Raw genomic sequence first — 12,123 nt, forward strand, 5'->3', positions numbered from 1 at the left:
CCTGGGGAAGAGGTGCTGGCTATCCACTCTATCTATTCCTCTTAATATCTTGTACACTTCTATCATGTCTTCTCTCATCCTCCTTCTCTCCAAATAGCAAAGCTCTAGCTCCCTTAATTTGATCATAATCCATACTCTCTAAACCAAGCAGCATCCTGGTAAATCTCCTCTGTACCCTTTCCAATGCTTCCACATCCTTCCTATAGTGAGGTGACCAGAACCGGACACAGTACTCCAAGTGTGGCCTAACCAGAGTTTTATAGAGCTGCATCGTTACCCCAGGACTCTTAAACTCTATCCCTCGACTTATGAAAGCTAACACCCATAAGCTTTCTTAACTACCCTATCTACCTGTGAGGCAACTTTCAGGGATCTGTGGACATGTACCCCCAGACCCCTCTGCTCCTCCACACTACCAAGTATCCTGCCATTTACTTTGTACTCTGCCTTGGAGTTTGTCCTTCCAAAGTGTACCACCTCACACTTCTCCGAGTTGAACTCCATCTGCCACTTCTCAGCTCACTTCTGCATCCTATCAATGTCTCTCTGCAAACTTTGACAATCCTCTACACCATCTACAACACCACCAACCTTTGTGTCATCTGCAAACTTGTCAACCCACCCTTCCACCCCCACATCCAGGTCGTTAATAAAAATCACAAAAAGTAGAGGTCCCAGAACAGATCCTTGTGTGACACCACTAGTCACAACCCTCCAAAACCCTGGTATGTCCTGGAATTTGCCTTTGAGAGTTCACCTACGGTTCCTTCTCCAGACCAATATCAGGTGATTCCCGATCATCAGCCTTGGCTTCATGGTGACTTGGCAGGTTGCAGTGTCCATGTGTTTACACTGCCCCACTGTTTTCCACCAAACACCACATGCATGAAACATCCATGCTCTCTGCTGAGGAGGGAAAAGATTTGGAGAACTATGAAATGGTAATCTCGCTGCACATAAATTCACAGGGGTTCCTATTTATTTTAGGCCAGTCTGCTTGCCTTCCAAATGCTTCATAATTCAACTGTAACTTCATCCCAATCAGTTGGCTTCCCCTATAGATTATTATTTGTCCGGCCTTGTAACTTACCCTGAAGACATCATTCTGGCATTTCTCCTGCAGGAATCCCAGGTCTTTCAGCTTCTGTTCAAGAAGGTTCAACATGAAGGCATAGATGTTATCCAGACTGATCCCAGGAGTGCAGAGACTGACGCAGGACTTCTGAATATCATGGATGGCCTGATACAGCTCAGACTGAGGCTCTGTGAATCTGCAACAGACCAACAAGCTACTTAGGGTGTCCTCACAGCTCAATTCAAACATTTATATCATATATTTTCACAGGGGAAGGAATAAAAATGTAGATATTTTAAAGCACGGAAACAGGATTTTGGGCTGTTACGAGGAAGCAGGTTCACAGGTTTGGTAAATGAGAGAGAAGACACTGATTACTAATAAGCATATTAACCACTTATTTACAAACAAACAGCAAACATTCAACCAAACATCTAAGTCACTCTAAATTACAGAAACGACGACACTAAACATTCAGTAACACTTCAAACTCAGCAGGTACTTCATCAAGTCTCCCCAAGTTACACAACTACAAAACCAAGCATTTAACCAAGTGTGTGCGAGGGCCCTCCTATAACTACAGCAATGGTCACAACCTCAGAGTGAAGATGAGCCCCTGGAGAAAGCCAGTCTCTTGCAAGTGCTACTCCTGACCCCGGTGCCGTGGCACACAAAGCCAGCAGTGGCAAAAAGCTGCTCTGTCCTTTGATGACCTGACTGCCGCAGAAGCGGCTTTCGACCTTCACATTGCATGGGCTGAGAGGCCTGAGCCAGCGTTTTTGCTCCACGTTAACCTTCTCAAATCCTGCGGCATCCTTTCCTCTTTCCTGCTCCATCGTGCCTTTCTCTGGTTGTTCTTAAATGTGCTTCCCCCCTGCCCCCAGCTATTCCACAGGCTCACCTTGTGGGTCGGACTGAGTTCACTGACTACATCCCCTCGGACCATACTGTATCTTCTACAGTGATTCCTCTCCAAGCTGGCTCTGCTCCCAGTATGTCTTTGATACCCAGTGAAGCCCCGATCTCAGACTCACTGGCTGTCAAAGTGACACTGAGGTCCACACACTTTCAAAATACAAAATTAGCAATATCAATTTCTTTTATAATTAGTTTTTAATAAACTTACAATGCACCTACAGTGCAATTAAATATTCTAAAATTAATGGAATGAAATGAATTAAAAGGTTTATTAAACTTTCTCCTGGCATGCAAATTATTCCCAATCAAAGGCACTACCTCCCGGACGGACTAAGGAAGGATAAACTTGAGGAAATCTGTGGGACCCCATTCAGACCAGCACAGGTATCCACGATACTTGTGAAGTGGAAAGATGCCTTCCAAACTTTAAAGTTGGCGGATCTGAGCTGGCTTTTAATAGAAGATCTGTCCCACCACGAAGGCTGCCATTTTTGCGAATTTTTAAGTTCCACGAATGGACTGATCTGAGTTTTTCCACAGGTAATCCATTTGCAGGGCTTCGTTTCTGCAAACATTTTACATTTCTGATCGCCTCATTTTGCTTGATGTCGCTCAGCATTCTCTCACTGATAAGGATAACCAAGTCACCAGCTCCCAACTCTTCTAAGTGGACAGAGGTCTGTGACTGACACCATGCACATTGAACACTAGGTTATCTATGTGGAAAGACTTCCTTGACCTTTATCCTGCTGTAACATGCAGTACATTCAATAATCCAGCATTTTTTGTTATTTGGAGACTAAGGATGGGTGGGGCTTACTGAAACACACCAAGCGTGAAACCACCACTTCAGAAAAGAAGGTAAACAAATCAGTGGCAATCACAGAAACATGTCTCCTGGGGTGAATTTAAACTGAGTGTCTCACCTTCCACTGACTGGCCAGACCCGAGTGACATCACTGACGTAGCCAGAATACTCGCACCCTCCATCCAATAAAACCAGCTCCCCTTCCTGGAAAAAGAATGGAGTAAATGTGTTACCATAGGAATAAGAGAATGCCTTTTGTACCAGCTCTCCACTCTGAATCCAGTACTCTGAATATCCTTGTCCAACACCAATCAAGCTGACATTTCAAAAGCATTTCTTGGGGGGGGGGGGGGGGGAAATGGAGTTACAGATTTCCACTACCCTTAGAAGAGCGGCTGACTGACTCCATTGAACAACCTGACCCAAGGTACTGCCCAGACCTAGGCAGTTTCAGTCCACCAGTTCTTAACTTTGTTTCTTTGCCCACACGTCACTGAATCAGTTTTGATCTTGATTTTCCACCATTAGCAGTTCTTTTAACTTCTTGATTAGATTTGATGAAAGTGTGGTCTGCTCTGGGTGAACTTCTATTGGGTAGGTGTTAGTGTTAACGGTAAGGGTTGGGAAAATGAGTGGTAACCTCCCCCTGCCCCAACAATGCAGCACGGCACTCCCATTTCACTTTTAACAGGTCTGCTTTTCATGTTCAGTCCAATTGTAGAATGGATTTGGGTAACTTCTCCCAACTTCTGAAATTAGCTTTCCTCTGTGTAGAGGGTCAATGGGCATCCTCCAGCAGCCTGCTGATGTGACAATAGTTATAGGTATCTTGACAGAAAATTGTATTTGCCTAATCTTGTTTGCACCCAAGACAGTCACGATATTCCTGTGAAACGGGTAGCCTGCCTGCATCATTCCCGTAAAACACACAGCTTTCAAGTCAGAAACGTGGCCGTAAAGTTCTCATTCAGCAGGAGATTCCTGCAACCTTATAAAAGCCGGTAGAATGTCTCTAAGATGCTTGCTTGGGCTGTACTTAAGTAAGACATTCGTAAGATGTGGGGGATGGGAGTGGAGTGCCTTTATACGATATTATTAACTTCCTAACACGACCCAAGGAACTTCACAGGATCGTGATCAAATAAAAATGTCATACTAAGTCACATGAGATGTTAAGACATCAGATCAAAGACATGGTTAAAGGTTTCAAAGAACAAAGATTAAAGGACAAAGCACCTGGTAGCAATAGATTTGGATCTAAAGGAACAACCAAACTGTACATATGAGAAAATACATGCCACTTCAAAGGACAGAGCTGTACAGCAACGAGATTTCCTAGGGAGTTGCCAGCCTAACCGCGAGATGAACAACATAGGAAATTTCTTATTGAATAAGTATTAATCAATAAATAGTGCACATTAATCTTATGATTTACTAGGGAACGGCCACATTGTTACCTTAATCAGCTGGTTGTTTTTCACGTAGTGCAGGGTATTGCAGCGATTTCCACCGGCTACAACTGGAGGGTAGGCCAGCAGATCTGCCCCTTGAGCTCGACACTCAAAGTCAAACTGCAAAGTATAAATGTTGTGGATACAAGGTAATGAAAGGCCATTCTTCAATCCACTTATATGGAAACCAAACATATCTTAGAATGCTACTCTCTACAATAGAAAAATAGACGGCTATGGGTATTGGAGAATAAAGTTGCAACGTTTGCTGTGTGGCCAGAACTATGTGACCAGCCTTGTGTTTGCTAATTGCTATGTATCCAATTTATTGGCCAGAATGTAATCTCTGTATTGCCTCTGTACTATTGAACGCATCAGTGCCTTAAGAATGTAGCTAACAGTGAAAAACCAGCCTTATATTTACTATGTATCCAACATATTAGCCAGAATGTAATCTCTGTATTGTCTCTGTACTATTGAACGCATCAGTGCCTTGAGAATGTAGCTAACAGTGAAAGTAAGCAATGTAGAGATAACGGTGGTAGATAGGATCATGGAGTGGTGTGATGGTATGGGAACCAGTCAAAGCTGGGAAGGGGGACAGCTAGGAGTAGACTAGAGAGGATCATGCGATGGTGTGATGGTATGGGAACCAGTCAAGGCACTAGAACAAGTATATGCTAATGAAACTAAGATAAGAAATTACTATAAAGAATACTGTGAACTAGGCTCAGCAGGCAATTAGTGACACGTTCATTAATTGTCTCAGCTTTTGTTTGCAAATAAAGGCTTAAATTTCTCGAAGAATCTTCTGTGTCCCCTGGTTATTTCAAGAAACCATGACATGGGTAACCCGAGGTAATTTCTAAAGTAAGGACATGTTCGGCACAGCATTGTGGGCCGAAGGGCCTGTATAGTGCTGTAGGATTTCTATGTTAAACAAATATGAGAAACATCTCATTGATGCATTCTTTTAAAAACCTACAGTACAAATCCAAACAATAATATACTCATGCACGTACAACACAACAGGGGACCATTATTTAAGGCAGTAATTTATCTGTAGGGTCTTCACCCGGTATCCTGACTCTTGCAGAGGCAGTGATTAGTCAAATATAGTCAGCATGGCTGCAAGGGAGATCACATTGGATGAATTTAATTGAATCTTTTGAAGAGATAACTATGAATGTAAATATGGCATGTACAAACCCCATTTCCAGAAAAGTTGGGATATTTTCCAAAATGCAATAAAAACAAAAATCTGTGATATGTTAATTCACGTGAGCCTTTATTTAACTTTCAAAAGTACAAAGAAAAGATTTTCAATAGTTTTACTGACTAACTTAATTGTATTTTGTAAATATACACAAATTTAGAATTTGATGGCTGCAACACACTCAACAAAAGTTAGGACAGAGTTAAAATAAGATTGAAAAGTGCACAGAATATTCAAGTAACACCGGTTTGGAAGACTCCACATTAAGCAGGCTTATTGGTAGCAGGTGAGGTATCATGACTGGGTATAAAAGTAGCGTCCATCAAAGGCTCAGTCTTTGCAAGCAAGAATGGGTCGTGGCTCACCCCTTTGTGCCAAAATTTGTGAGAGAGTTGTTAGTCAGTTCAAAAGGAACATTTCCCAATGCAAGATTGCAGAGAATTTAGGTCTTTCAACATCTACAGTACATAATATTGTGGAAAGATTCAGAGAATTCAGAGACGCCTCAGTGCGTAAAAGGCAAGGTTGGAAACCACTGTTGAATGCGCGTGATCTTCGAGCTCTCAGGCGGCACTGCCTAAGAAACTGTCATGCTACTGTGACAATTATAGCCACCTGGGCTCAGGAGTACTTCGGAAAACCATTGTCACTTAACACAGTCCATTGCTGCATCCATAAATGCAACTTGAAACTGTATTACGCAAGGAGGAAGCCATACATCAACAATATGCAGAAACGCCGACGAGTTCTCTGGGCCCGAGCTCATCTCAGATGGACCGAAAGACTGTGGAACTGTGTGCTGTGGTCAGATGAGTCCACATCTCAGCTAGTTTTCAGAAAAAAAGTGCGCTGAGTTCTCCGTGCCAAAGATGAAAATGACCATCCTGATTGTTATCAGCGAAAAGTGCAAAAGCCAGCATCTGTGATGGTATGGGGGTGCATCAGTGCCCACAGCATGGGCAAGTTGCATGTATGTGAAAGTACCATTGACTCTGAGGCGTATATTAGGATTTTAGAGAGACATATGTTGCCATCAAGGTGACATCTCTTCCCGGGACGTCCATGCTTATTTCAGCAGGACAATGCCAGACCACATTCTGCACGGGCTACAACAGTGTGGCTTTGTAGACACAGAGTGCCTGTGCTTGACTGGCCTGCTGACAGTCCAGTTCTATCTCCTATTGAGCAAGTTATATCAAGCAAGAATAGACAAAATTTCCAATTGCAAATCTACTACGATTAGTATCCTCAGTTCCAAAATGACTAAAAAGTGTTATTAAAAGGAAAGGTGATGTAACACAATGGTAAACATGCCCCTGTCCCAACTTTTGTTGAGTGTGTTGCAGCCATCAAATTCTAAATTTGTGTATATTTACAAAATACAATTAAGTTGGTCAGTAAAACTATTGAAAATCTTTTCTTTGTACTTTTGTCAGTTAAATAAAGGTTCAAGTGAATTAACATATCACAGATTTTTGCTTTTATTGCATTCTGGAAAATATCGCAACTTTTCCGGAAATGGGTTTTGTGGTTTCTGAATGGTCCATGAATCCATGAACCTGTAAATCATACCTCATTATTTATTTCCTAATTCGTTCAATTTATTTATTTTGTCATTAATAGTAATTTTTTTTGTGTGCTATACTCTGGCCAGAGCCTTGGCGACCACTTTTTTTTCCAAGTGGTTGTCTTGGAGGAAAGATTCTGTGAGCGGTCCCCCACGTCCCTCTCACAGCGCAGTTTTTATTTTAACGAGGCCGTGTTGCGAGCTCGACATTCAACCCACACGGATGGAAAGCGTGTCTGGGAGCGGCCTGACTGGATTTGAACTCGGGAACCTTCACTCCGGAGTCCGGCATGGATGTCACTGCGCCACCAGCTGGCTAAATTCATTTATACTGCTGCTGTGAAATAACTCATTTCACATTTACAGACCGATTCTGAATATATTCATTGGCTCTGGTAAACCTTTGATAAGGTCCCCCATCAGAAAAAGATCCAAAATAGAAGAACCTACAGGATCTGGGGCAATTTGACAGATAGTTTGGTGATAGCGGACAAAGGGGTGATGGCAGAAGCAAAAATAAAACAAACTCCTGAAGGAACTCAAGGAAATCTGCAGATTCAAGCAACACACACAAAATGCTGGTGGAACACAGCAGGCCAGGCAGCATCTGTAGGGAGAAGCACTACAAAGTGATGGGCAGAGAGATACCCCATCCCTGATATATTTAGTTTTTCTCCCCCTCCTTTTTTTCCTCTCTCTGCCCATCACTCTGCCTGTTCTCTATCTCCCTCTAGTGCTCCCCTCCCCCTTTCTTTCTCCCTAGACCTCCCGTCCCATGATCCTTTCCCTTCTCCAGCTCTGTATCCCTTTTGCCAATCACCTTTCCAGCTCTCAGCTTCACCCCACCCCCTCCGGTCTTCTGTCATTTTGCATTTCCCCCTCCCCCCACTACTTCCAAATCTCTTACTATCTTTCTTTTCGGTTAGTCCTGACGAAGGGTCTCCACCCAAAATGTCCACAGCTCTTCTCCCTATAGATGCTGCCTGGCCTGCTGCGTTCCACCAGCATTTTATGTGTGTTGTTGAAGGAACTCAGCTGGTTAAGTAGTATATGTGAGGGAACAGGAACTGACATTTGGAGTTGAGACCCTGTATCAAGACTGAGGGTGGAGCAGGAGATAGCTAGCAGAGGGAAAATATCTAGTACAGCACAAGAAAAGGCCCTTCATTCCACAATATTGTGCAAAATAAAATTAATCAAATGCCTAGCTAAACTAATCTTTCTGCCTACATAATGTTCACAGCCTGCCACTTCAAGCATATTCATGTTCCTATCTCAGAGCCTCTTGAAAGCCCCTGATGTATTTGTGTCCACCATCACCCCAGGTATCCACCACTCTGCACATAAAAAACTTGCCCAGCAAGACTCCTTTGAACTCAACCCCTCTTAACTTGATTGCTTACTCTCTGATATTAGACATTTCAACTCGGGTGGTGGGGGGGGGGGGGGGGAGATACTGGCTGTCTATCTATGCCTCTCATAAAACTTTACGAACCTCCATCAGATCCTCTCACCTGAGGTGTCCTGATGAAGGATCTTTGTTAAAAATGTCAGTTGTTTATTTTTCTCAACGGATGCTGCCTGATTTGATAAATTCCTTGTGATCTCCTCTCAGCCTCCAGTTTCAAAGAAAACAACCCAGGTTTGTCCAACTGTCCTTAATGCACATGCCTCTCATCCGGGCAAGCATCTCCTGTGCACTCTCTAAAGCCTTAACCTCCTTCCTATCAGAACACAAGGGCAGGAGTGAGACTGAGGAGAAGGTAAAGGGTGATGGGGAGAGAGAGAGAGAGAGAATATTGGAGTTGGGAGATTGGTGATACTTGGAAGCAAACAAATGAAGTAAATAGAGTCAGACAGACTAGGTTTGGGGCAGGTTGATGAAGGAGGGAAGGGTGAGAACCTGGGACTCAAAGGTTACCATGATGGAATCCGATAAATAAGCAAGGCAAATGAAGTCATTTAAAGGAGAGATGAAGGACAGACGAAACTTGATGGGGGAATGGAATCGAATGTGTGAACTGTATGGGTGGTAAGTCAACGAAACCAAAGAGGGAGGGGAACGAAAATGTGATGGGGGCTAGAATGAGGACAGAGGTGGAGGTGGGTACAGGAAAGGAAACTAAAGGTAATGTCAGGAAGACATATGCAGTAGGTGAGGTTGGAATGGTTGTTTAGGTCCCTGGATGGTGGTGGCGAGGAAATGTAGGAACTAGTGTTGCAGGGGGAAATGCCAGAAGTCAGGAAGGGAGGGCTGGGGAGAAATGAGTGGAGGAAGTCAGATAACAAACATGAGAAAATCTGCAGATTCTGGAAATTCAGGCAACACACACAAAATGCTGGAGGAACTCAGCAGGCTATGGCAGCATCGATGGAAAAGAGTAAACAGTTAATGTTTCAGGCTGAGACCCTTCCTTGGGACTAGAAAGTTAGGGGAGAAGTCAGAGTAAGAAGGGAGGGGGAGTGGGGAGGTAGAAGTACAAGGTGGTAGGTGATAGGTGAAACCAGGAGAGGGAGAGGGGGGTTAAGTAAGGAGCTGGGAAGTTGATTGGTGAGATAAAGAGTTGGAGAAGGGGGAATCTGAGAGGAAAGGATAGAAGACCATGGAAGAAAGGGAAGGAGGAGGGGCACTAGGGGGAGGGGGAGGAGATGGGCAGGTAAGGAAACAAGGTGAGAGAGGAAAACAGGAATGGGGAACGGTGAAGGGGATGCAATTACCGGACGCTTGAGAAATTAATGTTCATGCCATCAGGTTGAAGGCTACCCAGATGGAATATAAGATGTACAAGGAATATAAGGAAGTCAAATGGTTGTTCTCCGTGACCTGTGGTGTATCGCAGGGGTAAGTTATTTGTCATATACACCATCAACTTTTATGTGAATGCAGGAGGAATAATTAGTAAGTCTGCAGATGATATGAAAACGTGTAATGTTGATTGTCTTCAATTATTAAACTATCAATGACTGGTAAGGTAAACAGAAAATGGTAGATGAAATTTAATCTAAAAAATTTGAGGTGTTGCATTTTGAAACGTCTCATAAGGTTTGCAAATACACAATGAATGGTGGGATGCTAGGAAGTACTGAGATATAGAGCTTGGTGTACATGCCATAGGCAGTGGCTGAGGTAGATTAAGTGGTTAAGATGATGAGATACTTGCACGGAGGTTATAGCACAACAACACAAGGCATCAATTGTGCCACGACTGGAGTACTGTGTGCAGTTCTGGTTGCTACACAAGAAGTATGTGATTGCACTGGAGATGGTCCAGAGGAGATTCATCAGCCTGTTGCCTGGGATAAGAGCTTCACAGTCTGTGTTTGTTTTCCTTGCAGTGCAAGGGGCTGAGGGGGATCTGGCTGAAGGTTACAAAATTATGATGGGCATAGATGGACAGTGAGAAATGGTTTCCCTTAGCTGAGATGCCTATAACCAGATGGCAAAGCTTTAAGGTAAAGGGGTGCGAGTTTCCGATATTTGAAGTTTTTTTCTCCCCCTCCCAGAGCATGGTTGAGGTCTGGGATGCATTACCTAATGAGATGATGGAGGCAGCGGAAATGCTACGGCACAGAAAGCTAAGTGCTGGAAAATGGATTTAGTAGACATAGTGTGTGAAAGGACCTGTCTCTATTGTAGTCTAGGCAGGTGCTTTGAGTGCCAACACACACAATGGCTGTACAGTTTCCATGCTGTACGATTGTAACTCACTCTGGTTCTGAGGCCCACAAAAAATAATACTTTGTAAACAACAGTTTCTTTGCTACTGGCTTAGTTTGTTTCATTGATTTCTGCCCAAGCTTGCCACGTTGTCTCATTGCCGAACGACTTCCTCTGCCGCCCTTCAGTTAAGACGAAATGATATTGACTTTTTCTTTCAATATGGATATTGCCCAGTATTTTACAGCTTTTCATGTTTTTATGTCCTTTCCTGTTTCTGCTGCACACCAGAAAACCTCACCTCTTTAAGAGTTCAAGTTCAGCTTTATTGTCATTTAACCATTTACAAGTATACCGCAGTATGAATCAATATTCCTCCAGGACCAAGGTGCACAACACTGTACATATAACTCAAACACAGCACCTGAAGTAATATTACTACAAATAATAAACTATATTCCAGAAGATTGACACTTAGCACAAGTTAAAGAAGTAATGCGACTGGCACTGCGTGAGAGATGACACCAGCACGGTGGTAGGGAGTTCAGTAGTCTCATGGCCTGGGGGAGAAAGCTAAGAGCCCTTGTCCTAATGCTATGGTACTACCTGTCTGATAGTAGGGAGTCACAGAAATCCCTTTTCTCTAATAATTTACAGAGCATTAAAATCTATGTCCAATGTCAGCCAGATGTAGCTTAAGGAGTAGTATAGATTTGCAAAGCAGAAGAATAAGGGTTCAAACCCAACTCAGAGACATAACAACTCAGGAACACTTTCCCCACTTTGCAGCCTAGATATCAAACTTTCGGTCTGATGTAAAACTTCTGAAGACACTATAAAAAGAGCAGAACAGTTCTCAGTGACTTGAATTTACTTCTCAACCAACTTAACAAAATGCCAGGATGCTGTTTATCGACCTCAGCTCCATGATCATCCCTCAGAAGCCGGTGGGTAAACTGTCCTCGTTGGGTCTCAGCATCTCTCTCTGTGTAAATGTATCCTGGACTTCTTGGCAAAAAGGCCACAGTCAGTCTGTGTTGGCAGAAATGTCTCTCACTCCATCACAATGAGCTCGGTTGCTCCCCAGAACTCCATGCTCAGCCTGCTAATGTTCACACTACTGACGCTGCTAGATCCAGTTCAAAACGGATCATCAGGTTTGCTGATAACACAAAAGTGGTTGGCCTCGTCAAAATGACGACGAGACGGCATATGGAGAGGAGGTAGAATGGTGTAAGCACAACTTGAGTCTCGATGTGGACAAGACTAAAGAGATGATTGTGGACTTTAGGAAGTTGCAGGCTGACTACTCCTCCGTGGAGAGAGTTGGGAGCATCAAGTTTCTGGGAGTGCACATGACAGACAATCTCACTCGGTCCCCCAACACCATTTTGGTCAAGAAAACACAGCAATGTCTCCATTTCCTGAGG

The 12,123-nt window shown here is 43.4% G+C and overlaps 1 protein-coding gene across 4 annotated transcripts in view; it reads right to left on the reverse strand.

Moving 5' to 3' along the window:
• Positions 1-12,123, reverse strand: part of xpnpep3 (X-prolyl aminopeptidase 3, mitochondrial) — a 32,283-nt gene that overhangs the window by 4,447 nt on the left and 15,713 nt on the right. For all 4 annotated transcript variants that reach the window (XM_059953741.1, XM_059953743.1, XM_059953742.1 and 1 more), the window contains exons 6-8: positions 4,259-4,372; positions 2,920-3,005; positions 1,091-1,271 (exon numbers count right to left, since the gene is read on the reverse strand). In XM_059953741.1, the coding sequence (XP_059809724.1) occupies positions 1,091-1,271; positions 2,920-3,005; positions 4,259-4,372 (381 nt within the window). The remainder of the gene's footprint in view (positions 1-1,090; positions 1,272-2,919; positions 3,006-4,258; positions 4,373-12,123) is intronic.

This window comes from Hypanus sabinus, chromosome 29, assembly GCF_030144855.1.
Source record: "Hypanus sabinus isolate sHypSab1 chromosome 29, sHypSab1.hap1, whole genome shotgun sequence".
Lineage (NCBI taxonomy): Eukaryota > Metazoa > Chordata > Chondrichthyes > Myliobatiformes > Dasyatidae > Hypanus > Hypanus sabinus.